General features: G+C 54.7%; 6 protein-coding genes across 6 annotated transcripts in view; all 6 read right to left on the bottom strand.

Moving 5' to 3' along the window:
* LOC111922210 (protocadherin beta-4-like) lies at nucleotides 1-4313 on the bottom strand. The gene has a single exon (XM_023917757.2). The coding sequence runs from the start codon at nucleotides 3678-3680 to the stop codon at nucleotides 1236-1238; it is 2445 nt and encodes an 814-aa protein (XP_023773525.2). The 5' UTR covers nucleotides 3681-4313; the 3' UTR covers nucleotides 1-1235.
* A 74-nt stretch (nucleotides 4314-4387) lies between these two features.
* On the bottom strand, nucleotides 4388-8825 carry LOC147650416 (protocadherin beta-4-like). The gene has a single exon (XM_086852037.1). It carries the CDS (start codon nucleotides 8109-8111, stop codon nucleotides 5667-5669), a length of 2445 nt encoding a protein of 814 aa, XP_086708163.1. The 5' UTR covers nucleotides 8112-8825; the 3' UTR covers nucleotides 4388-5666.
* Nucleotides 8819-13474, bottom strand: LOC147650415 (protocadherin beta-15-like). Its single transcript, XM_086852038.1, has one exon. The coding sequence runs from the start codon at nucleotides 12540-12542 to the stop codon at nucleotides 10098-10100; it is 2445 nt and encodes an 814-aa protein (XP_086708164.1). The 5' UTR covers nucleotides 12543-13474; the 3' UTR covers nucleotides 8819-10097.
* A 1687-nt stretch (nucleotides 13475-15161) lies between these two features.
* Nucleotides 15162-18489, bottom strand: LOC111945488 (protocadherin beta-4-like). Its single transcript, XM_023948155.2, has one exon. The coding sequence runs from the start codon at nucleotides 17773-17775 to the stop codon at nucleotides 15331-15333; it is 2445 nt and encodes an 814-aa protein (XP_023803923.2). The 5' UTR covers nucleotides 17776-18489; the 3' UTR covers nucleotides 15162-15330.
* Nucleotides 18483-22830, bottom strand: LOC111944210 (protocadherin beta-15-like). The gene has a single exon (XM_023946985.2). It carries the CDS (start codon nucleotides 22204-22206, stop codon nucleotides 19762-19764), a length of 2445 nt encoding a protein of 814 aa, XP_023802753.2. The 5' UTR covers nucleotides 22207-22830; the 3' UTR covers nucleotides 18483-19761.
* An 85-nt stretch (nucleotides 22831-22915) lies between these two features.
* Nucleotides 22916-26259, bottom strand: part of LOC111945686 (protocadherin beta-4-like) — a 4029-nt gene continuing 685 nt past the window's right edge. The window contains exon 2 of the mRNA XM_086852043.1: nucleotides 22916-26259. Coding sequence (XP_086708169.1) covers nucleotides 24201-26259 — 2059 coding nt within the window. The 3' untranslated portion in view covers nucleotides 22916-24200.

Here is a 26259-nt window from a genome sequence, read left to right as displayed (position 1 = left end):
TTCAGGTGTTCTCTTTATTTCAGTTTTACACTTAGGGGTATGCAAGTTTACCATGTTAAACTTTATAACTTCAACAAAACACAGCATGAGGCTTTCTGAATATCCCGTGCATCACAGACATCATTCAAGTAATTAGTTATTGTATATATCAGTGTCAGTCCTTAAGCAGGAAAGGAAAGATAATGCTCAGACTCAGTTCATAGAATAGAAGGAGAAAGAGCAAAAACGGGGATGAAAATGCTCTAGCACAGAGAGAAAAAATCACATAGCAGCTTTTTACACCCAGCAAGAAATCATCGTATATAGGAACAATAAGAAGACCAACATCAATCTCCTTTCTACCATTTCATATTGATTCTACCCTTCAGAAAATGCTCTCTGAAAGACATATGGAGTTTTCATGAAACATAGCCAAAGAAAATGAACAAGTTTTCAAAACTTTGTACAGTTGTAGTAAACCAAATACCATTTGTGCTGTTATATTTTAGTATTTCAAATAGACAGAACACTGAGCACTGCTTTATAGGGCAAAAATAATATTTTGTTGTACATTTTACTCTTTTCTCTGCCCTGGGGAGTATAAGACTCCTGTTCTGAGAGTTCTTGCCAGCTGAGCTGCAATTGCCTGCATTTCAAAAGTTGGATGGGAGCAACTCCACCATTCACCGGGCAGCACTAGTGAACCGTATGCAGACACACAGTGGCTATGGTGACTGACAGGAAACCAAAGCACACAGAGCTGACACATCTTAAACAGAGGCATTGAGAACTCAGGGAATAAAGAGCCCAATCCTCACACAACATTGTGACACACTACTCTCAATACCATTGCATTCCTCAGCTTGGAAAGCAGTTTTGTATATTTTATGAAGGAGGAGAACTGTCTGTCAAACAGTGCCCTTGTGTCACAGGAAAGACAAAAAGGTCCACTGTCTCATTGGACAGCAAGAGAGACAAGAGCATAGGGGGAGTGGTAAACATATTTTTAAAACCATTAAGAAATAGCCATCCAAAGCTGAAACATATCATTGACATACTGAGAGCACCTGAGCTTCTTTTATTTCCTAGGTTGTGTTTTCGGAGTGCCAGAAAAATTTATTCAGACTTATAGTAAGGAGGAAGTAGATTACAGCAATTGAAAATACAGATTTACTACAGAAGAACCATTGCCACCAGCTGCAGCCTGCATCAGTTTCTACCACGGGAATTGAAGCCTCAGGCAGTGCAGAGCCCAGCTAGTTGAAGGAAAGAGAATTGAAGTGTCCTGCAGAGAGAGTGCCAGGATTGTCTGGTGCCGTGTCCTCGGTGCTGACAGGGACACAGGGGAAATGCTGTTCATCCTCCGGGCCCTGGCCCACGGCGCAGTGCTGTGGTGGCACGCTGGGCAGGATGGGCTTGAGGAATTTGAACTCGCTGTTGCCCGAGCCCGTTGTGAGGCTGATCTCGTAGCAATAGGCGCGGGGCAGGCTCCCTGCAGCGGCCCCATCGGCCAGGCCGCTCTGCAAGTTGTCGGCACCATAAAGCACATGGCCAGCCTTCAGCTCCTTTCTCTTGCACACCTTGCGAGCCACAAAGAGTGCGGTGGAGACGAGGAAGAGCAGGGAGACACACACCAGGGCAATGATTAAATAGGTGGTGAGGGAGCCAGCCTGATCCTCTGGCGCCGGGCTGCTGTGCCCGGGGAGGCGCACGTCTGACAAGTCCTTGAGCAGGAGCGCGCTCACAGCTGCCGTGGCCGACAGGGGCGGCTTGCCGTTGTCTCTGACCAGGACAAGGAGCTTCTGCCTCACGCTGTCTCTCTCCGTCACCGGCCTCCTCAGACGCACCTCCCCGCTGTGGACACCCACCGTGAACAGCCCTGGCTCGCTGGCCCTCAGCAGGTGGTACGAGAGCCACGAGTTCTGCCCGGAGTCGGCATCCACGGCCACCACTTTGGTGATGAGGTAGCCCGCCTCGGCCGACACGGGCACCAGCTCACTGGACGCTGGGCTGCTGTCCTGGCCTGGGTACAGCACGAGCGGGGCGTTGTCGTTCTCGTCCAGCACCACGAGGCGGACGCTGACGTTGGCTCTGAGGGGAGGAGAGCCCGCGTCAGAGGCACTGACCGTCACCTCCGTCTGCCTCAAGCGCTCGTAGTCCAGGGGCCGCAGCACAAACACGTGCCCGTTCTCAGAGTTCACAGACACGCACGAGCACCAAGGCCCCTCTGCCGCCTGCACCGCTGCCAGCGAATAGCTCACCTTGCCATTGAGCCCCACGTCAGCGTCGGCAGCGCTGACGGCTCCAACAAACACCGTGGGCACATTGTTCTCACGCACGTACATGGTGTACGACGTCTGGTTGAAGACGGGGGCGTTGTCATTGACATCCGAGATGTCCACGGTGAAGGTCTGCGTGCTCGTCAGAGGAGGCGACCCCGCGTCTGCCGCCGTCACCCTGAGGATGTAGCGAGCCGTCTCCTCGCGGTCCAGCGCGCTCACTGTCACCAGCTCATAGTAATTCTTATAGGCTGGCCGCAGCGAGAAGAAGAGCTGATCCTCGAGGCCACACGAGATCTTCCCGTTGGCCCCAGAATCCCGGTCCCTGACCGTAAACAGGGCAACCACCGTGCCGGGCGCTGTGTTCTCGGGGAGGGGACTGCTGAAGGAGCTGACCACCACCTCTGGGGCATTGTCATTCACATCCACCACCTCCACCAGCACTTTGCAGATGGCTGAGAGTCCCCCACCATCTCTGGCTCTCACACGCAGTTCATAAGTCTCTGTTTCCTCATAGTCCAGAGGTTTTGTGATTTTAATTTCACCCGTTATGGGATCAATCACAAATGCTGAATTGCTCTGTCCCACTGCTTGGCTGAATTGGTAGGAAATTTCCCCATAAACTCCTGCATCCTGATCTCTTGCCAGCACCGTTAAAACTACAGACCCTTCTGGCATGTTCTCCAGGACTTTTCCAAAATAACGCTCTTCTGTGAATATGGGAGGATTGTCATTTACATCTAGAATGACAATTTTCACTTCAGTTGTCCCAGTCCTGGGAGGAGAGCCCCCATCTACAGCAATGACACTGAAACTCATCTCTGACTGCTCCTCTCTGTCTAGTGGCTTCTCCAAAACAAGTTCAATATATTTGTCATCATCACTCCGACTTCTATAAGCGACACTAAAGTATTCGTTCTCAGGAGAAATGCTGTATGCCTGGACTGTGTTGCTGCCAATATCGAGGTCCTGAGCTGCCTCCAGAGGGAAACGTGAACCCGGGTCGCTCTTTTCCGTGATGTCAAAAGTCACTCGTTCCTCGGGGAAGACGGGTGAATGGTCATTGATATCCTCCAGAGCCACCTCGATCCGAAAGAACTGCAGGGGGTTGGAGAGCAGCAGCTCGAAGGGGAGCATGCAGGTGGCGGACTGGCCGCACAGCTCCTCCCGGTCCAGCCTCCCCGCCACGAGCAGGCGGCCGGAGCCGCGCTCTAAGGCAAAATGCTGCCGGCCGTCCTCCGACACCAGGCGGGCGCGGCGAGCCGAGAGCTGCGCCGGCGTCAGCCCCGCGTCCTCCGCCAGCTCGCCCACCAGGGAGCCGCTTTCCGCCTCCTCGGCTACGGAGTAGCGGATGGGCTCGGCGCGAGCGGGCGGCAGCCACAGGAAAGCAGACAGACAAAGCACTTGCCTTGCGATCGCCATGGCGCGGCGGCGGCGGCGGCGGCGGCCGGGGTCGGTGTGGCGGCTGTCGCCGGTGATTCCCCGCCGAGAGCGGCCAAGCGCGGGCCGGGCGCCTTCTCTCGCTGCCTCCGCTTCCGCCGAAAGCGGCGCCTGACACAGCCGGGGGGGGCCGGCAGCGGCTGACACGGGGCAGCGCTCGCCAACGCAGCCGCTGCCACCTCCGGCCGGCTGCGCTGCGCTGATCTCAGCTCGCTCGGGCTCAGCTGCGCTGCGCTGAGCCGAGCTGCGCTGGGCTGGGCCGGGCCGGGCTCGGCCGCCTCCGCTGCCGCAGCCGCTCGGCGCCGCCTTGGCCGAGGGCACCACCCAGCGGTGCGCGCTGCAACTGCGCCCGCCGCCGCCCGCAGCCCGCGCTGCCGCTCGCCCCGGACCGAGACTCCAAAGCTTTCCACACACCCGGCGCCAGCATCACAATGCGCCCTTTCCCAGGACAGCGCCAAGCCCACACCCACACCAGAACCACGCAGCCTCATCGCTCAGCAGGACAAACCGAGCACGCAGTGGGCGATGCTGACAGCACGGGCAGCAAATGGAAACTCCCCGGCTGCATCTCCACGTTCAGCAATTGGACACATCCAAGCGTTCTGTCATAGGACAGAGTGAGAAAATCCCTCGCAGAAGCTTGAAAACCTTTGTGAGGTCTTTCCCAGAGAGAACGTCTCGACAAAGAATTCCGTCTCTACGTAAGTAGTCATTCTTTATTTCTAGTCTACATAGTTTTACAATTTTTAAACTTATAGTTATAGCAATGTTAAACGTTCTAGCCTCAGTACAAAACATCTTGAGGGTGTCTTTATGAATATTCTATGCATCACAGACATCGTTCAATCAGTGATTATAGCTGGGGTGGCAATCCTTCTCCAGTGGAATGAGCAAAATAATTCTCAGTACAGTTAAGTAGATAAATGGAGAAAGGGGAAAAATGAGAATGCAAACACTCTAACACAAATGGGGAAAATCGTGTAGGGACAGCTTTCTAGTCACATCAAGAAGCCTCTGAATTCAGAAACAAGAATGAGCAAAGAAAACTCAAAGTCCTGTTTTCCTGTTTTTCTTGATTCTACCTTCAGAAAATTATATTTCATGGACAAATGGCGTTCTCATGCTCATAAAGACAATTAAGAAGTTTTCATGACTCTCCACACTTACAGCCTACCCTAATGCATCTTTCAGTGCTGAATTTCCAAGACAATCCCAGGTGTACAAAACAAAAATACACTTTAGATAAAGGATGATTTTGTGCATTTTTCTGCTCCTCTCTGCCTTGAAGAAGATGAGGCCCCTGTACTCAGAGGGTCAAAACAGCCTTTTACTCTGCAGAACTGGAATTGCCAGCACAGCAATGGCTGGATGGGACAAATTCACTGTTTCGCTGGGCAGCATTGGTGGAGCATCGGCCAATGCAACAAAGGGTGGACAGACATACTGAGGGAAAAGTGTTACACACAAAGCCCACATACACAGAGACCTGCAAAGCCCAAGAAAAAAAAAATCCCATGCTAACACAACTTCATGACACAGTATTCAGAAGTACCGCGATTTTCTGAGCTGGGCAAAGGGCTTTGGGCCATTTCAACAAATGTGAGATTTGTTTAACCAAATGGGCCACTGTGTTACAGAAATGAACAAACAAGAGTTTCATGGATGGGTCTGACAACAAGAGAAAAAGGAGCATAGCTGGAGTGTTAACCCCCTTCTTAAAGTCTGTCAGAAATTACCATATCAGAGATGAAGTATATAACTGCCACAGTGACAGCCCAACTTCCTTTTTTTATCTTCTATTTTTCTCTTTTTGAAAGCCTGACAACTTCTATTCTGACTTAGAATATGAACGGAATTCTTTATGCCGTTTGGAAACACAAGTTTTCCCTGAAGGATCCAATGCCAAATGCCACTGCCTGGATCCCAGTCTACCACAGGAATTAAATTCTCTGGCTGTGCAGAGCCCAGCTAGTTGAAGGAAAGAGAATTGAAGTGTCCTGCAGAGAGAGTGCCAGGATTGTCTGGTGCCGTGTCCTCGGTGCTGACAGGGACACAGGGGAAATGCTGTTCATCCTCCGGGCCCTGGCCCACGGCGCAGTGCTGTGGTGGCACGCTGGGCAGGATGGGCTTGAGGAATTTGAACTCGCTGTTGCCCGAGCCCGTTGTGAGGCTGATCTCGTAGCAATAGGCGCGGGGCAGGCTCCCTGCAGCGGCCCCATCGGCCAGGCCGCTCTGCAAGTTGTCGGCACCATAAAGCACATGGCCAGCCTTCAGCTCCTTTCTCTTGCACACCTTGCGAGCCACAAAGAGTGCGGTGGAGACGAGGAAGAGCAGGGAGACACACACCAGGGCAATGATTAAATAGGTGGTGAGGGAGCCAGCCTGATCCTCTGGCGCCGGGCTGCTGTGCCCGGGGAGGCGCACGTCTGACAAGTCCTTGAGCAGGAGCGCGCTCACAGCTGCCGTGGCCGACAGGGGCGGCTTGCCGTTGTCTCTGACCAGGACAAGGAGCTTCTGCCTCACGCTGTCTCTCTCCGTCACCGGCCTCCTCAGACGCACCTCCCCGCTGTGGACACCCACCGTGAACAGCCCTGGCTCGCTGGCCCTCAGCAGGTGGTACGAGAGCCACGAGTTCTGCCCGGAGTCGGCATCCACGGCCACCACTTTGGTGATGAGGTAGCCCGCCTCGGCCGACACGGGCACCAGCTCACTGGACGCTGGGCTGCTGTCCTGGCCTGGGTACAGCACGAGCGGGGCGTTGTCGTTCTCGTCCAGCACCACGAGGCGGACGCTGACGTTGGCTCTGAGGGGAGGAGAGCCCGCGTCAGAGGCACTGACCGTCACCTCCGTCTGCCTCAAGCGCTCGTAGTCCAGGGGCCGCAGCACAAACACGTGCCCGTTCTCAGAGTTCACAGACACGCACGAGCACCAAGGCCCCTCTGCCGCCTGCACCGCTGCCAGCGAATAGCTCACCTTGCCATTGAGCCCCACGTCAGCGTCGGCAGCGCTGACGGCTCCAACAAACACCGTGGGCACATTGTTCTCACGCACGTACATGGTGTACGACGTCTGGTTGAAGACGGGGGCGTTGTCATTGACATCCGAGATGTCCACGGTGAAGGTCTGCGTGCTCGTCAGAGGAGGCGACCCCGCGTCTGCCGCCGTCACCCTGAGGATGTAGCGAGCCGTCTCCTCGCGGTCCAGCGCGCTCACTGTCACCAGCTCATAGTAATTCTTATAGGCTGGCCGCAGCGAGAAGAAGAGCTGATCCTCGAGGCCACACGAGATCTTCCCGTTGGCCCCAGAATCCCGGTCCCTGACCGTAAACAGGGCAACCACCGTGCCGGGCGCTGTGTTCTCGGGGAGGGGACTGCTGAAGGAGCTGACCACCACCTCTGGGGCATTGTCATTCACATCCACCACCTCCACCAGCACTTTGCAGATGGCTGAGAGTCCCCCACCATCTCTGGCTCTCACACGCAGTTCATAAGTCTCTGTTTCCTCATAGTCCAGAGGTTTTGTGATTTTAATTTCACCCGTTATGGGATCAATCACAAATGCTGAATTGCTCTGTCCCACTGCTTGGCTGAATTGGTAGGAAATTTCCCCATAAACTCCTGCATCCTGATCTCTTGCCAGCACCGTTAAAACTACAGACCCTTCTGGCATGTTCTCCAGGACTTTTCCAAAATAACGCTCTTCTGTGAATATGGGAGGATTGTCATTTACATCTAGAATGACAATTTTCACTTCAGTTGTCCCAGTCCTGGGAGGAGAGCCCCCATCTACAGCAATGACACTGAAACTCATCTCTGACTGCTCCTCTCTGTCTAGTGGCTTCTCCAAAACAAGTTCAATATATTTGTCATCATCACTCCGACTTCTATAAGCGACACTAAAGTATTCGTTCTCAGGAGAAATGCTGTATGCCTGGACTGTGTTGCTGCCAATATCGAGGTCCTGAGCTGCCTCCAGAGGGAAACGTGAACCCGGGTCGCTCTTTTCCGTGATGTCAAAAGTCACTCGTTCCTCGGGGAAGACGGGTGAATGGTCATTGATATCCTCCAGAGCCACCTCGATCCGAAAGAACTGCAGGGGGTTGGAGAGCAGCAGCTCGAAGGGGAGCATGCAGGTGGCGGACTGGCCGCACAGCTCCTCCCGGTCCAGCCTCCCCGCCACGAGCAGGCGGCCGGAGCCGCGCTCTAAGGCAAAATGCTGCCGGCCGTCCTCCGACACCAGGCGGGCGCGGCGAGCCGAGAGCTGCGCCGGCGTCAGCCCCGCGTCCTCCGCCAGCTCGCCCACCAGGGAGCCGCTTTCCGCCTCCTCGGCTACGGAGTAGCGGATGGGCTCGGCGCGAGCGGGCGGCAGCCACAGGAAAGCAGACAGACAAAGCACTTGCCTTGCGATCGCCATGGCGCGGCGGCGGCGGCGGCGGCGGCCGGGGTCGGTGTGGCGGCTGTCGCCGGTGATTCCCCGCCGAGAGCGGCCAAGCGCGGGCCGGGCGCCTTCTCTCGCTGCCTCCGCTTCCGCCGAAAGCGGCGCCTGACACAGCCGGGGGGGGCCGGCAGCGGCTGACACGGGGCAGCGCTCGCCAACGCAGCCGCTGCCACCTCCGGCCGGCTGCGCTGCGCTGATCTCAGCTCGCTCGGGCTCAGCTGCGCTGCGCTGAGCCGAGCTGCGCTGGGCTGGGCCGGGCCGGGCTCGGCCGCCTCCGCTGCCGCAGCCGCTCGGCGCCGCCTTGGCCGAGGGCACCACCCAGCGGTGCGCGCTGCAACTGCGCCCGCCGCCGCCCGCAGCCCGCGCTGCCGCTCGCCCCGGACCGAGACTCCAAAGCTTTCCACACACCCGGCGCCAGCATCACAATGCGCCCTTTCCCAGGACAGCGCCAAGCCCACACCCACACCAGAACCACGCAGCCTCATCGCTCAGCAGGACAAACCGAGCAGACAACGGGCGATGCTGACAGCACGGGCAGCAAATGGAAACTCCCCGGCTGCATCTCCACGCTCACCAACTGAATCCACCCATCCCTTCTGTCAAGCGGTAGAGTGAGAAAATCCCTCGCAGAAGCTTGAAAACCTTTGTGAGGTCTTTCCCAGAGAGAACGTCTCGACAAAGAATTCCGTCTCTACGTAAGTAGTCATTCTTTATTTCTAGTCTACATAGTTTTACAATTTTTAAACTTATAGTTATAGCAATGTTAAACGTTCTAGCCTCAGTACAAAACATCTTGAGGGTGTCTTTATGAATATTCTATGCATCACAGACATCGTTCAATCAGTGATTATAGCTGGGGTGGCAATCCTTCTCCAGTGGAATGAGCAAAATAATTCTCAGTACAGTTAAGTAGATAAATGGAGAAAGGGGAAAAATGAGAATGCAAACACTCTAACACAAATGGGGAAAATCGTGTAGGGACAGCTTTCTAGTCACATCAAGAAGCCTCTGAATTCAGAAACAAGAATGAGCAAAGAAAACTCAAAGTCCTGTTTTCCTGTTTTTCTTGATTCTACCTTCAGAAAATTATATTTCATGGACAAATGGCGTTCTCATGCTCATAAAGACAATTAAGAAGTTTTCATGACTCTCCACACTTACAGCCTACCCTAATGCATCTTTCAGTGCTGAATTTCCAAGACAATCCCAGGTGTACAAAACAAAAATACACTTTAGATAAAGGATGATTTTGTGCATTTTTCTGCTCCTCTCTGCCTTGAAGAAGATGAGGCCCCTGTACTCAGAGGGTCAAAACAGCCTTTTACTCTGCAGAACTGGAATTGCCAGCACAGCAATGGCTGGATGGGACAAATTCACTGTTTCGCTGGGCAGCATTGGTGGAGCATCGGCCAATGCAACAAAGGGTGGACAGACATACTGAGGGAAAAGTGTTACACACAAAGCCCACATACACAGAGACCTGCAAAGCCCAAGAAAAAAAAAATCCCATGCTAACACAACTTCATGACACAGTATTCAGAAGTACCGCGATTTTCTGAGCTGGGCAAAGGGCTTTGGGCCATTTCAACAAATGTGAGATTTGTTTAACCAAATGGGCCACTGTGTTACAGAAATGAACAAACAAGAGTTTCATGGATGGGTCTGACAACAAGAGAAAAAGGAGCATAGCTGGAGTGTTAACCCCCTTCTTAAAGTCTGTCAGAAATTACCATATCAGAGATGAAGTATATAACTGCCACAGTGACAGCCCAACTTCCTTTTTTTATCTTCTATTTTTCTCTTTTTGAAAGCCTGACAACTTCTATTCTGACTTAGAATATGAACGGAATTCTTTATGCCGTTTGGAAACACAAGTTTTCCCTGAAGGATCCAATGCCAAATGCCACTGCCTGGATCCCAGTCTACCACAGGAATTAAATTCTCTGGCTGTGCAGAGCCCAGCTAGTTGAAGGAAAGAGAATTGAAGTGTCCTGCAGAGAGAGTGCCAGGATTGTCTGGTGCCGTGTCCTCGGTGCTGACAGGGACACAGGGGAAATGCTGTTCATCCTCCGGGCCCTGGCCCACGGCGCAGTGCTGTGGTGGCACGCTGGGCAGGATGGGCTTGAGGAATTTGAACTCGCTGTTGCCCGAGCCCGTTGTGAGGCTGATCTCGTAGCAATAGGCGCGGGGCAGGCTCCCTGCAGCGGCCCCATCGGCCAGGCCGCTCTGCAAGTTGTCGGCACCATAAAGCACATGGCCAGCCTTCAGCTCCTTTCTCTTGCACACCTTGCGAGCCACAAAGAGTGCGGTGGAGACGAGGAAGAGCAGGGAGACACACACCAGGGCAATGATTAAATAGGTGGTGAGGGAGCCAGCCTGATCCTCTGGCGCCGGGCTGCTGTGCCCGGGGAGGCGCACGTCTGACAAGTCCTTGAGCAGGAGCGCGCTCACAGCTGCCGTGGCCGACAGGGGCGGCTTGCCGTTGTCTCTGACCAGGACAAGGAGCTTCTGCCTCACGCTGTCTCTCTCCGTCACCGGCCTCCTCAGACGCACCTCCCCGCTGTGGACACCCACCGTGAACAGCCCTGGCTCGCTGGCCCTCAGCAGGTGGTACGAGAGCCACGAGTTCTGCCCGGAGTCGGCATCCACGGCCACCACTTTGGTGATGAGGTAGCCCGCCTCGGCCGACACGGGCACCAGCTCACTGGACGCTGGGCTGCTGTCCTGGCCTGGGTACAGCACGAGCGGGGCGTTGTCGTTCTCGTCCAGCACCACGAGGCGGACGCTGACGTTGGCTCTGAGGGGAGGAGAGCCCGCGTCAGAGGCACTGACCGTCACCTCCGTCTGCCTCAAGCGCTCGTAGTCCAGGGGCCGCAGCACAAACACGTGCCCGTTCTCAGAGTTCACAGACACGCACGAGCACCAAGGCCCCTCTGCCGCCTGCACCGCTGCCAGCGAATAGCTCACCTTGCCATTGAGCCCCACGTCAGCGTCGGCAGCGCTGACGGCTCCAACAAACACCGTGGGCACATTGTTCTCACGCACGTACATGGTGTACGACGTCTGGTTGAAGACGGGGGCGTTGTCATTGACATCCGAGATGTCCACGGTGAAGGTCTGCGTGCTCGTCAGAGGAGGCGACCCCGCGTCTGCCGCCGTCACCCTGAGGATGTAGCGAGCCGTCTCCTCGCGGTCCAGCGCGCTCACTGTCACCAGCTCATAGTAATTCTTATAGGCTGGCCGCAGCGAGAAGAAGAGCTGATCCTCGAGGCCACACGAGATCTTCCCGTTGGCCCCAGAATCCCGGTCCCTGACCGTAAACAGGGCAACCACCGTGCCGGGCGCTGTGTTCTCGGGGAGGGGACTGCTGAAGGAGCTGACCACCACCTCTGGGGCATTGTCATTCACATCCACCACCTCCACCAGCACTTTACAGATAGCTGAGAGTCCCCCACCATCTCTGGCTCTTACACTCAGTTCGTGACTTTGTGCTGCCTCAAAGTCCAGAGGTTTTGTGATTTTAATTTCCCCAGTTATGGGATCAATCAGAAATATTGAGTCGTTCTGTCCCACATCTTGCCTCAGTTGATAGGAAATTTCCCCATTAACTCCTGCATCCTGATCCGTTGCTAGTACAATCAGAACCACAGAGCCTTCTGGCATATTCTCCAAAACTTTTCCAATGTACACCGCCTGTGTGAAGACTGGTGCATTGTCATTTACATCTAGTATGACAATTTTCACTTCAGTCGCCCCAGTTCTGGGAGGAGAGCCACCATCAACAGCAATAACACTGAAACTCATCTCTGCCTGCTCTTCTCTGTCTAGTGGCTTTTCTAAGACCAGTTCCAGATACTTCTTGCCTGCGAACTGAATCCCATAAGATACACTAAAATACTTGTTCTCAGGAGACATGCTGTATGCCTGGACTGTGTTGCTGCCAATATCGAGGTCCCGAGCCGCATCCAGTGGAAAACGAGAGCCTGGCTCGCTCGTCTCGAGTACGTCAAAAGTCACCTCTTCCTCAGGGAAAACAGGTGAATGGTCATTGATATCATCTAGAGCCACCTCGACCCGAAAGAACTGCAGGGGGTTGGAGAGCAGCAGCTCGAAGGGGAGCATGCAGGTGGCGGACTGGCCGCACAGCTCCTCCCGGTCCAGCCTCCCCGCCACGAGCAGGCGGCCGGAGCCGCGCTCTAAGGCAAAATGCTGCCGGCCGTCCTCCGACACCAGGCGGGCGCGGCGAGCCGAGAGCTGCGCCGGCGTCAGCCCCGCGTCCTCCGCCAGCTCGCCCACCAGGGAGCCGCTTTCCGCCTCCTCGGCTACGGAGTAGCGGATGGGCTCGGCGCGAGCGGGCGGCAGCCACAGGAAAGCAGACAGACAAAGCACTTGCCTTGCGATCGCCATGGCGCGGCGGCGGCGGCCGGGGTCGGTGTGGCGGCTGTCGCCGGTGATTCCCCGCCGAGAGCGGCCAAGTGCGGGCCGGGCGCCTTCTCTCGCTGCCTCCGCTTCCGCCGAAAGCGGCGCCTGACACAGCCGGGAGGTGCCGGCAGCGGCTGACACGGGGCAGCGCTCGCCAACGCAGCCGCTGCCACCTCCGGCCGGCTGCGCTGCGCTGATCTCAGCTCGCTCGGGCTCAGCTGCGCTGCGCTGAGCCGAGCTGCGCTGGGCTGGGCCGGGCCGGGCTCGGCCGCCTCCGCTGCCGCAGCCGCTCGGCGCCGCCTTGGCCGAGGGCACCACCCAGCGGTGCGCGCTGCAACTGCGCCCGCCGCCGCCCGCAGCCCGCGCTGCCGCTCGCCCCGGACCGAGACTCCAAAGCTTTCCACACACCCGGCGCCAGCATCACAATGCGCCCTTTCCCAGGGCAGCGCCAAGCCCACACCCACACCAGAACCACGCAGCCTCATCGCTCAGCAGGACAAACCGAGCAGACAACGGGCGATGCTGACAGCACGGGCAGCAAACGGAAACTCCCCGCCTGCATCTCCACGCTCACCAACTGAATCCACCCACCCCTTCTGTCAAGGGACAGAGTGAGAAAATCCCTCGCACGAGCTTGGAGAGCCTGGACAAGTCTTTCCCAGAAAGAACGTCTCTACCAAGAATTCCATCTCCACGTAAGTAGTCAGTCTTTATTTCAATTCTATATATTTTTACAATTTTTAAATTCAGAATTATACCAATGTTAAGGTTTCTACCTTCAGTACAAAACATCTTGAGGGTGTCTTTATGAATATTCCATGCATCACAGACATCATTCAAACCGCCAGTTATTATAGCGGGCTTGACAATCCTTCTCCAGTGGAATGAGCAAAATAATTCTCAGTACAGTTAGGTAGATAAAAGGGAAAAGGAGAAAAATGAGAATGTAAGTGCTCTAACACAAATGGAGAAAATCCTGTGAGGACAGCTTTCAAGTCACAGCAAGAAGCCTCTGAATTCAAACGAAGAATGGGTAAAAAAACCTCAATGTCCTGTTTACATATTCTGCTCAATTCTAAGTGCAAAAAATTACATTTCATGCACATTTGGCGTTTCCATGCATATAATGACAATTGAAAGGTTTTATTGTCTCTCTACATTTAAAAACCCAACCGAGTACATACTCTAGTGCTGTATTTCCTAGACAATCCCAGGTGGACAGAACACAAAATCCACACACAGGTCAAAGGAAGATTCTCTTATGCATTTTCCTACTCCTCTCTGTCCTCAAGAAGAGGAAAGTCCTGTCTGTACTCATGGTGTCAAAAGAGCCTTTTACTCTGCAGAGCTGGAATTGCCAGCATTGCAATGGGTGGATGAGACAAATTCACTCTTTCACTGGGCAGCATTAGAGAAGCATCTGCAGATGCACAAGGGCCGAACAGACAGACATGTTGAGAAGAAAGTGTAACACACAGGGACCACACATCTCACACAGAGACATCCAAAGCCCCAGAATGAAGAAGATCCATGTTAACATAACATCATGTCATGGAATTCAGAATCATCTTGCGTTTCTGAGCAGGGCAGTAGGATTTTGGCCATTTCAGCAAGTGTGAGACCTGTCTACACAATTGTGCAGTTGTGTTAATACCAATGAATAAGAGCTTCATGGTCTGGTCTGACAGCAAGAGATACAGAAGAATAGCTGGAGTGCTAACCCCCTTCTTCAAGTCTATCAGAAATGGCCAAATCAGAGATGAAGTATATAACTGCCACAGTGAGAGCCCAACTTTCTTTTCTTGGCTCCTATTTTTCTCTTTTTGGAGAATGTGACAACTTCAACTCTGACTTAGAATATGAGGGAAATTGATTATGTCATCGGAAATACAAGTTTTCTCTTATAATAATAATAATAATAATAATAATTATAAGTTGTTATAATAAGTTTTCATGACACTCCACAGTTATAGCCTACCCTAATGTATCTTTCAATGCTGAATTTCCAAGACAATCCCAGGTGGCAATAACACAAATACATATTAGATAAAGGATGGTTTTGTGAATTTTCCTACTCTTCTCTGCCTTGAAGAAGATGAGAGCCCTGTACTCATAGGGTCAAAACAGCCTTTTACTCTGCAGAGCTGGAATTGCCACACAGCAATGCCTGGATGGGACAAATTCACTCTTTCACTGGGCAGCACTACTGAAGCATCTGCAGAGGCACAAAGGGTGAACAGACAGACATACTGAGAAAAAAGCATAACACACAAAGGTCCCATAGACAGTGACCTCCAAAGCTCACGAAAAAAAAGCCCTATGCTATCAAATCTCCACGACAGAGAATTCAGAAGTACTGCACTTTTCTAAGCTGGGCAAAGAGAATTGGGCTATGGCAGCAAGTGTGAGAGTTGTCTACACAACTGTGCCGTGGTGTTATAGCAATGAATAAAGAAGAATTTCATAGACTGGTCTGATAGCAAGAGATACAGAAGAATAGCTGGAGTACTAACCCCCTTCTTAAAGTCTATCAGAAATGGCCAAATCAGAGATGAAGCATATCACAGCCAGAGTGAGAGACCAACTTTCTCTAAGTTGCATCAATTTTTCTCTTTTTGGAGAACCTGACAACTTCTATTCTGAAATAGAATATGAAGGAAATTGATTATGACATTGGAAATACAAGTTTTCTCTGGAGAAACCATTGCCACCTGCTGCTGCCTGGATCCCAATCGCCCATGGGCAGTGAAACCTCTGGCAGTGCAGAGCCCAGCTAGTTGAAGGAAAGAGAATTGAAGTGTCCTGCAGAGAGAGTGCCAGGATTGTCTGGTGCCGTGTCCTCGGTGCTGACAGGGACACAGGGGAAATGCTGTTCATCCTCCGGGCCCTGGCCCACGGCGCAGTGCTGTGGTGGCACGCTGGGCAGGATGGGCTTGAGGAATTTGAACTCGCTGTTGCCCGAGCCCGTTGTGAGGCTGATCTCGTAGCAATAGGCGCGGGGCAGGCTCCCTGCAGCGGCCCCATCGGCCAGGCCGCTCTGCAAGTTGTCGGCACCATAAAGCACATGGCCAGCCTTCAGCTCCTTTCTCTTGCACACCTTGCGAGCCACAAAGAGTGCGGTGGAGACGAGGAAGAGCAGGGAGACACACACCAGGGCAATGATTAAATAGGTGGTGAGGGAGCCAGCCTGATCCTCTGGCGCCGGGCTGCTGTGCCCGGGGAGGCGCACGTCTGACAAGTCCTTGAGCAGGAGCGCGCTCACAGCTGCCGTGGCCGACAGGGGCGGCTTGCCGTTGTCTCTGACCAGGACAAGGAGCTTCTGCCTCACGCTGTCTCTCTCCGTCACCGGCCTCCTCAGACGCACCTCCCCGCTGTGGACACCCACCGTGAACAGCCCTGGCTCGCTGGCCCTCAGCAGGTGGTACGAGAGCCACGAGTTCTGCCCGGAGTCGGCATCCACGGCCACCACTTTGGTGATGAGGTAGCCCGCCTCGGCCGACACGGGCACCAGCTCACTGGACGCTGGGCTGCTGTCCTGGCCTGGGTACAGCACGAGCGGGGCGTTGTCGTTCTCGTCCAGCACCACGAGGCGGACGCTGACGTTGGCTCTGAGGGGAGGAGAGCCCGCGTCAGAGGCACTGACCGTCACCTCCGCCTGCCTCAAGCGCTCGTAGTCCAGGGGCCGCAGCACAAACACGTGCCCGTTCTCAGAGTTCACAGACACGCACGAGCACCAAGGCCCCTCTGCCACCTGCACCGCTGCCAGCGAATAGCTCACCTTGCCATTGAGCCCCACGTCAGCGTCGGCAGCGCTGACGGCTCCAACAAACACCGTGGGCACATTGTTCTCACGCACGTACATGGTGTACGACGTCTGGTTGAAGACGGGGGCGTTGTCATTGACATCCGAGATGTCCACGGTGAAGGTCTGCGTGCTCGTCAGAGGAGGCGACCCCGCGTCTGCCGCCGTCACCCTGAGGATGTAGCGAGCCGTCTCCTCGCGGTCCAGCGCGCTCACTGTCACCAGCTCATAGTAATTCTTATAGGCTGGCCGCAGCGAGAAGAAGAGCTGATCCTCGAGGCCACACGAGATCTTCCCGTTGGCCCCAGAATCCCGGTCCCTGACCGTAAACAGGGCAACCACCGTGCCGGGCGCTGTGTTCTCGGGGAGGGGACTGCTGAAGGAACTGACCACCACCTCTGGGGCATTGTCATTCACATCCACCACCTCCACCAGCACTTTGCAGATGGCTGAGAGTCCCCCACCATCTGTGGCTCTCACACTCAACTCGTGTCTTTTTGCTTCCTCGAAGTCCAGAGGTTTTATGATTTTAATTTCACCAGTTCTGTTATCAATCACAAATGCTGAATCGGTTTGTCCCACTGCTTGACTGAGTTGATAGGAAATGTCCCCATTTACTCCTGCATCCTGATCCGTTGCCAGCACCGCCAGAACAACAGAGCCTTCTGGCATATTCTCTAAAACCTTCCCAATATAACGCTCTTGTGTGAATATGGGAGGATTGTCATTTACATCCAGAATAATAATAGAGATCACAACGCTCCCACTTCTAGGAGGAGAGCCACCGTCCACAGCAATAACACTGAAACTCATCTCTGACTGCTCCTCTCTGTCTAGTGGCTTCTCCAAAACAAGTTCAAGGTATTTGTCTCCATTACTCCGATTTCCATAGGAGACACTGAAATATTCGTTCTCGGGAGAGATGATGTATGCCTGGACTGTGTTGCTGCCAATATCGAGATCCTGAGCCGCCTCCAGAGGGAAACGTGTGCCCGAGTCGCTCCTCTCCAGAATCTTAAAAGTGAATCGTTCCACGGGGAAGACGGGTGAATGGTCATTGATATCCTCCAGAGCCACCTCGACCCGAAAGAACTGCAGGGGGTTGGAGAGCAGCAGCTCGAAGGGGAGCATGCAGGTGGCGGACTGGCCGCACAGCTCCTCCCGGTCCAGCCTCCCCGCCACGAGCAGGCGGCCGGAGCCGCGCTCTAAGGCAAAATGCTGCCGGCCGTCCTCCGACACCAGGCGGGCGCGGCGAGCCGAGAGCTGCGCCGGCGTCAGCCCCGCGTCCTCCGCCAGCTCGCCCACCAGGGAGCCGCTTTCCGCCTCCTCGGCTACGGAGTAGCGGATGGGCTCGGCGCGAGCGGGCGGCAGCCACAGGAAAGCAGACAGACAAAGCACTTGCCTTGCGATCGCCATGGCGCGGCGGCGGCGGCGGCGGCGGCCGGGGTCGGTGTGGCGGCTGTCGCCGGTGATTCCCCGCCGAGAGCGGCCAAGCGCGGGCCGGGCGCCTTCTCTCGCTGCCTCCGCTTCCGCCGAAAGCGGCGCCTGACACAGCCGGGGGGGGCCGGCAGCGGCTGACACGGGGCAGCGCTCGCCAACGCAGCCGCTGCCACCTCCGGCCGGCTGCGCTGCGCTGATCTCAGCTCGCTCGGGCTCAGCTGCGCTGCGCTGAGCCGAGCTGCGCTGGGCTGGGCCGGGCCGGGCTCGGCCGCCTCCGCTGCCGCAGCCGCTCGGCGCCGCCTTGGCCGAGGGCACCACCCAGCGGTGCGCGCTGCAACTGCGCCCGCCGCCGCCCGCAGCCCGCGCTGCCGCTCGCCCCGGACCGAGACTCCAAAGCTTTCCACACACCCGGCGCCAGCATCACAATGCGCCCTTTCCCAGGACAGCGCCAAGCCCACACCCACACCAGAACCACGCAGCCTCATCGCTCAGCAGGACAAACCGAGCACGCAGTGGGCGATGCTGACAGCACGGGCAGCAAATGGAAACTCCCCGGCTGCATCTCCACGTTCAGCAATTGGACACATCCAAGCGTTCTGTCATAGGACAGAGTGAGAAAATCCCTCGCAGAAGCTTGAAAACCTTTGTGAGGTCTTTCCCAGAGAGAACGTCTCGACAAAGAATTCCGTCTCTACGTAAGTAGTCATTCTTTATTTCTAGTCTACATAGTTTTACAATTTTTAAACTTATAGTTATAGCAATGTTAAACGTTCTAGCCTCAGTACAAAACATCTTGAGGGTGTCTTTATGAATATTCTATGCATCACAGACATCGTTCAATCAGTGATTATAGCTGGGGTGGCAATCCTTCTCCAGTGGAATGAGCAAAATAATTCTCAGTACAGTTAAGTAGATAAATGGAGAAAGGGGAAAAATGAGAATGCAAACACTCTAACACAAATGGGGAAAATCGTGTAGGGACAGCTTTCTAGTCACATCAAGAAGCCTCTGAATTCAGAAACAAGAATGAGCAAAGAAAACTCAAAGTCCTGTTTTCCTGTTTTTCTTGATTCTACCTTCAGAAAATTATATTTCATGGACAAATGGCGTTCTCATGCTCATAAAGACAATTAAGAAGTTTTCATGACTCTCCACACTTATAGCCTACCCTAATGCATCTTTCAGTGCTGAATTTCCAAGACAATCCCAGGTGTACAAAACAAAAATACACTTTAGATAAAGGATGATTTTGTGCATTTTTCTGCTCCTCTCTGCCTTGAAGAAGATGAGGCCCCTGTACTCAGAGGGTCAAAACAGCCTTTTACTCTGCAGAACTGGAATTGCCAGCACAGCAATGGCTGGATGGGACAAATTCACTGTTTCGCTGGGCAGCATTGGTGGAGCATCGGCCAATGCAACAAAGGGTGGACAGACATACTGAGGGAAAAGTGTTACACACAAAGCCCACATACACAGAGACCTGCAAAGCCCAAGAAAAAAAAAATCCCATGCTAACACAACTTCATGACACAGTATTCAGAAGTACCGCGATTTTCTGAGCTGGGCAAAGGGCTTTGGGCCATTTCAACAAATGTGAGATTTGTTTAACCAAATGGGCCACTGTGTTACAGAAATGAACAAACAAGAGTTTCATGGATGGGTCTGACAACAAGAGAAAAAGGAGCATAGCTGGAGTGTTAACCCCCTTCTTAAAGTCTGTCAGAAATTACCATATCAGAGATGAAGTATATAACTGCCACAGTGACAGCCCAACTTCCTTTTTTTATCTTCTATTTTTCTCTTTTTGAAAGCCTGACAACTTCTATTCTGACTTAGAATATGAACGGAATTCTTTATGCCGTTTGAAAACACAAGTTTTCCCTGAAGGATCCAATGCCAAATGCCACTGCCTGGATCCCAGTCTACCACAGGAATTAAATTCTCTGGCTGTGCAGAGCCCAGCTAGTTGAAGGAAAGAGAATTGAAGTGTCCTGCAGAGAGAGTGCCAGGATTGTCTGGTGCCGTGTCCTCGGTGCTGACAGGGACACAGGGGAAATGCTGTTCATCCTCCGGGCCCTGGCCCACGGCGCAGTGCTGTGGTGGCACGCTGGGCAGGATGGGCTTGAGGAATTTGAACTCGCTGTTGCCCGAGCCCGTTGTGAGGCTGATCTCGTAGCAATAGGCGCGGGGCAGGCTCCCTGCAGCGGCCCCATCGGCCAGGCCGCTCTGCAAGTTGTCGGCACCATGAAGCACATGGCCAGCCTTCAGCTCCTTTCTCTTGCACACCTTGCGAGCCACAAAGAGTGCGGTGGAGACGAGGAAGAGCAGGGAGACACACACCAGGGCAATGATTAAATAGGTGGTGAGGGAGCCAGCCTGATCCTCTGGCGCCGGGCTGCTGTGCCCGGGGAGGCGCACGTCTGACAAGTCCTTGAGCAGGAGCGCGCTCACAGCTGCCGTGGCCGACAGGGGCGGCTTGCCGTTGTCTCTGACCAGGACAAGGAGCTTCTGCCTCACGCTGTCTCTCTCCGTCACCGGCCTCCTCAGACGCACCTCCCCGCTGTGGACACCCACCGTGAACAGCCCTGGCTCGCTGGCCCTCAGCAGGTGGTACGAGAGCCACGAGTTCTGCCCGGAGTCGGCATCCACGGCCACCACTTTGGTGATGAGGTAGCCCGCCTCGGCCGACACGGGCACCAGCTCACTGGACGCTGGGCTGCTGTCCTGGCCTGGGTACAGCACGAGCGGGGCGTTGTCGTTCTCGTCCAGCACCACGAGGCGGACGCTGACGTTGGCTCTGAGGGGAGGAGAGCCCGCGTCAGAGGCACTGACCGTCACCTCCGTCTGCCTCAAGCGCTCGTAGTCCAGGGGCCGCAGCACAAACACGTGCCCGTTCTCAGAGTTCACAGACACGCACGAGCACCAAGGCCCCTCTGCCGCCTGCACCGCTGCCAGCGAATAGCTCACCTTGCCATTGAGCCCCACGTCAGCGTCGGCAGCGCTGACGGCTCCAACAAACACCGTGGGCACATTGTTCTCACGCACGTACATGGTGTACGACGTCTGGTTGAAGACGGGGGCGTTGTCATTGACATCCGAGATGTCCACGGTGAAGGTCTGCGTGCTCGTCAGAGGAGGCGACCCCGCGTCTGCCGCCGTCACCCTGAGGATGTAGCGAGCCGTCTCCTCGCGGTCCAGCGCGCTCACTGTCACCAGCTCATAGTAATTCTTATAGGCTGGCCGCAGCGAGAAGAAGCGCTGATCCTCGAGGCCACACGAGATCTTCCCGTTGGCCCCAGAATCCCGGTCCCTGACCGTAAACAGGGCAACCACTGTGCCGGGGGCTGTGTCCTCGGGGAGGGGACTGCTGAAGGAGCTGACCACCACCTCTGGGGCATTGTCATTCACATCCACCACCTCCACCAGCACTTTGCAGATGGCTGAGAGCCCACCACCATCTGTGGCACTTACTCTCAGTTCGTGACTTTGTGCTGCCTCAAAGTCCAGAGGTTTTGTGGTTTTAATTTCCCCAGTTATGGGATCAATCACAAATGCTGAGTCACTCTGCCCCAGTGCGTGGCTGAGTTGGTAAGAAATTTCCCCATAAACTCCTGCATCCTGGTCCATTGCTAGCACAGTCAGCACTACAGACCCTTCTGGCATGTTCTCCAAAACCTTCACAATGTAACGCTCTTGCATGAATGTGGGAGCATTATCATTTACGTCCAGAATTATAATAGAGATCTGAACAGTCCCACTCCGAGGTGGAGAGCCACCGTCCACAGCAATGAGACTGAAACTTGTCTCTTCCTGCTCCTCTCTGTCTAGTGGCTTTTCCAAAACAAGTTCAACATATTTGTCATCCTCACTTTGACTTCCATAGGAGACGCTGAAATAATTATTCTCGGGAGAGATGCTGTATGCCTGGACTGTGTTGCTGCCAATATCGAGATCCTGAGCACCTTCTAGCGGGAAACGCGAACCCAGGTTACTCGTTTCAGGGATCGTAAAACTAACTCGATCTTCTCGGAAAACAGGTGAATGGTCATTGATATCCTCCAGAGCCACCTCGACCCGAAAGAACTGCAGGGGGTTGGAGAGCAGCAGCTCGAAGGGGAGCATGCAGGTGGCGGACTGGCCGCACAGCTCCTCCCGGTCCAGCCTCCCCGCCACGAGCAGGCGGCCGGAGCCGCGCTCTAAGGCAAAATGCTGCCGGCCGTCCTCCGACACCAGGCGGGCGCGGCGAGCCGAGAGCTGCGCCGGCGTCAGCCCCGCGTCCTCCGCCAGCTCGCCCACCAGGGAGCCGCTTTCCGCCTCCTCGGCTACGGAGTAGCGGATGGGCTCGGCGCGAGCGGGCGGCAGCCACAGGAAAGCAGACAGACAAAGCACTTGCCTTGCGATCGCCATGGCGCGGCGGCGGCGGCGGCGGCGGCCGGGGTCGGTGTGGCGGCTGTCGCCGGTGATTCCCCGCCGAGAGCGGCCAAGCGCGGGCCGGGCGCCTTCTCTCGCTGCCTCCGCTTCCGCCGAAAGCGGCGCCTGACACAGCCGGGGGGGGCCGGCAGCGGCTGACACGGGGCAGCGCTCGCCAACGCAGCCGCTGCCACCTCCGGCCGGCTGCGCTGCGCTGATCTCAGCTCGCTCGGGCTCAGCTGCGCTGCGCTGAGCCGAGCTGCGCTGGGCTGGGCCGGGCCGGGCTCGGCCGCCTCCGCTGCCGCAGCCGCTCGGCGCCGCCTTGGCCGAGGGCACCACCCAGCGGTGCGCGCTGCAACTGCGCCCGCCGCCGCCCGCAGCCCGCGCTGCCGCTCGCCCCGGACCGAGACTCCAAAGCTTTCCACACACCCGGCGCCAGCATCACAATGCGCCCTTTCCCAGGACAGCGCCAAGCCCACACCCACACCAGAACCACGCAGCCTCATCGCTCAGCAGGACAAACCGAGCACGCAGTGGGCGATGCTGACAGCACGGGCAGCAAATGGAAACTCCCCGGCTGCATCTCCACGTTCAGCAATTGGACACATCCAAGCGTTCTGTCATAGGACAGAGTGAGAAAATCCCTTGCAGAAGCTTGAAGCGCCTTGGCGGATCTTTTCCAGAAAGCACATCCTACAAAGAATTCTGTCTTCACGTAAGTAGTCAGTCTTTATTTCAATTCTATATATGTTTACAATTTTTAACTCAGAGTTATACCAATGTTAAGGTTTCTACCTTCAGCACAAAACAACTTGAGGGTGTCTTTATGAATATTCCATACATCACAGACATCATTCAAACAACCAGTTATTATAGCTGGGGTGGCAATCCTTCTCCAGTGGAATGAGCAAAATAATTCTCAGTACAGTTAAGTAGATAAAAGGAGAAAGGGCAAAAATGAGAATGCAAACACTCTAACACAAATGGAGAAACTTCTGTGGGGACAGCTTTCTAGTCACATTAAGAATACCCTGAATTCAGAAACATGAATGAGCAAAGAAAACTCAAAGACCTGTTCTCATGTTCTTCTTAATTCGTACTCCAAAAAATTTTATTTCATGGACATGTGTTTTTTCCATGTCTATAAGGATGATTAAAAGGTTTTAATATCTCTCTACATCTAATATCCACCCTATTGATCCTTCCAGTGCTGTATTTCCTAGACAATCTCAGGTTGACGGAACACAAATCCCACACACAGGTCAAAGGAAGATTCTGTTGTGCATTTTCCTCTTCTTCTCTGCCTTGAAGAAGATGAGGCCCCTGTACTAAGAGGGTCAAAATAGCCTTTTACTCTGTAGAGCTGGATTTGCCAGCATTGCAATGGCTTGATGGGACAAATTCGCTCTTTCACAGGGCAGCATAGGTGAAACATTGACAGATGTACAAGGGCCGTACAGATTGACATACTGAGAAGAAAGTGTAACACACAGGGCCCACACATCTCACACAGAGACATCCAAAGCTACAGAAAGAAAAACCCCCATGCTAAAAGAACATCATGACACAGTATTCAGAACTAACTTATTTTATGAGCCGGGCAAATGGCTTTGAGCCATTTCAAGAAGTGTGAGATTTGTTTACACAACTGTGCCATGGTGTTACAGCAATGAATAAACAAGAGCGACTTCATGGACTGCTCTGCCAGCAAGAGATACAGAAGCATAGCTGGAGTGCAAACCCACTTCTAAAAGCCTATCAGAAAAGACCAGAACACAGATGCTGCCAGAGTGAGTGCCCAACTTTCTTTTCTTGGCTCCTATTTTTCTATTTTTGGAGAACCTGAAAAATTCTATTCTGACATAGAATATGAAGGAAATTGATTATGACATTGGAAATACAAGTTTTCTCTGGAGGAAAGATTGTCACCTGCTGCTGCCTGGATCCCAATCTCCAATGAGCATTGAAGCCTCTGGCAGTGCAGAGCCCAGCTAGTTGAAGGAAAGAGAATTGAAGTGTCCTGCAGAGAGAGTGCCAGGATTGTCTGGTGCCGTGTCCTCGGTGCTGACAGGGACACAGGGGAAATGCTGTTCATCCTCCGGGCCCTGGCCCACGGCGCAGTGCTGTGGTGGCACGCTGGGCAGGATGGGCTTGAGGAATTTGAACTCGCTGTTGCCCGAGCCCGTTGTGAGGCTGATCTCGTAGCAATAGGCGCGGGGCAGGCTCCCTGCAGCGGCCCCATCGGCCAGGCCGCTCTGCAAGTTGTCGGCACCATAAAGCACATGGCCAGCCTTCAGCTCCTTTCTCTTGCACACCTTGCGAGCCACAAAGAGTGCGGTGGAGACGAGGAAGAGCAGGGAGACACACACCAGGGCAATGATTAAATAGGTGGTGAGGGAGCCAGCCTGATCCTCTGGCGCCGGGCTGCTGTGCCCGGGGAGGCGCACGTCTGACAAGTCCTTGAGCAGGAGCGCGCTCACAGCTGCCGTGGCCGACAGGGGCGGCTTGCCGTTGTCTCTGACCAGGACAAGGAGCTTCTGCCTCACGCTGTCTCTCTCCGTCACCGGCCTCCTCAGACGCACCTCCCCGCTGTGGACACCCACCGTGAACAGCCCTGGCTCGCTGGCCCTCAGCAGGTGGTACGAGAGCCACGAGTTCTGCCCGGAGTCGGCATCCACGGCCACCACTTTGGTGATGAGGTAGCCCGCCTCGGCCGACACGGGCACCAGCTCACTGGACGCTGGGCTGCTGTCCTGGCCTGGGTACAGCACGAGCGGGGCGTTGTCGTTCTCGTCCAGCACCACGAGGCGGACGCTGACGTTGGCTCTGAGGGGAGGAGAGCCCGCGTCAGAGGCACTGACCGTCACCTCCGTCTGCCTCAAGCGCTCGTAGTCCAGGGGCCGCAGCACAAACACGTGCCCGTTCTCAGAGTTCACAGACACGCACGAGCACCAAGGCCCCTCTGCCGCCTGCACCGCTGCCAGCGAATAGCTCACCTTGCCATTGAGCCCCACGTCAGCGTCGGCAGCGCTGACGGCTCCAACAAACACCGTGGGCACATTGTTCTCACGCACGTACATGGTGTACGACGTCTGGTTGAAGACGGGGGCGTTGTCATTGACATCCGAGATGTCCACGGTGAAGGTCTGCGTGCTCGTCAGAGGAGGCGACCCCGCGTCTGCCGCCGTCACCCTGAGGATGTAGCGAGCCGTCTCCTCGCGGTCCAGCGCGCTCACTGTCACCAGCTCATAGTAATTCTTATAGGCTGGCCGCAGCGAGAAGAAGAGCTGATCCTCGAGGCCACACGAGATCTTCCCGTTGGCCCCAGAATCCCGGTCCCTGACCGTAAACAGGGCAACCACCGTGCCGGGCGCTGTGTTCTCGGGGAGGGGACTGCTGAAGGAGCTGACCACCACCTCTGGGGCATTGTCATTCACATCCACCACCTCCACCAGCACTTTGCAGATGGCTGACAGTCCCCCTCCATCTCTGGCTCTCACACTCAGTTCATAAGTCTCTGCTTCCTCATAGTCCAGAGGTTTTGTGATTTTAATTTCACCCGTTATGGGATCAATCACAAATGCTGAATTGTTCTGTCCCACTGCTTGGCTAAATTGGTAGGAAATTTCCCCATAAACTCCTGCATCCTGATCTCTTGCCAGCACCGTTAAAACTACAGACCCTTCTGGCATGTTCTCCAGGACTTTTCCAAAATAACGCTCTTGTGTGAAGACGGGAGCATTGTCATTTGCATCTAGTATGACAATTTTCACTTCGGTTGTCCCAGTCGTAGGGGGAGAGCCACCATCTACAGCAATAAGACTGAAACCTATCTCAGCATGCTCCTCTCTGTCTAGTGGCTTTTCCAAAACAAGTTCAACATATTTGTCATCCTCACTCCGACTTCCATAGGCAACACTAAAATATTCATTCTCGGGAGAGATGCTGTATGCCTGCACTGTATTGCTGCCAATATCGAGGTCCTGAGCCACCTCCAAAGGGAAACGCGAACCAGGGTTGCTCGTTTCAGGGATGTCCAAAGTCACTCGT

Source organism: Cyanistes caeruleus, chromosome 15 (assembly GCF_971803275.1).
Source record: "Cyanistes caeruleus chromosome 15, bCyaCae1.hap1.1, whole genome shotgun sequence".
In the NCBI taxonomy this organism is placed as follows: domain Eukaryota; kingdom Metazoa; phylum Chordata; class Aves; order Passeriformes; family Paridae; genus Cyanistes; species Cyanistes caeruleus.
This window is presented reverse-complemented; position numbering and strand designations above follow the sequence as displayed.

Coding starts and splice junctions, on each gene's coding strand:
- LOC111922210 (XM_023917757.2), bottom strand. CDS start 3,680: ATGGCGATCGCAAGGCAAGTGCTTTGTCTGTCTGCTTTCCTGTGGCTG.
- LOC147650416 (XM_086852037.1), bottom strand. CDS start 8,111: ATGGCGATCGCAAGGCAAGTGCTTTGTCTGTCTGCTTTCCTGTGGCTG.
- LOC111944210 (XM_023946985.2), bottom strand. CDS start 22,206: ATGGCGATCGCAAGGCAAGTGCTTTGTCTGTCTGCTTTCCTGTGGCTG.
- LOC111945488 (XM_023948155.2), bottom strand. CDS start 17,775: ATGGCGATCGCAAGGCAAGTGCTTTGTCTGTCTGCTTTCCTGTGGCTG.
- LOC147650415 (XM_086852038.1), bottom strand. CDS start 12,542: ATGGCGATCGCAAGGCAAGTGCTTTGTCTGTCTGCTTTCCTGTGGCTG.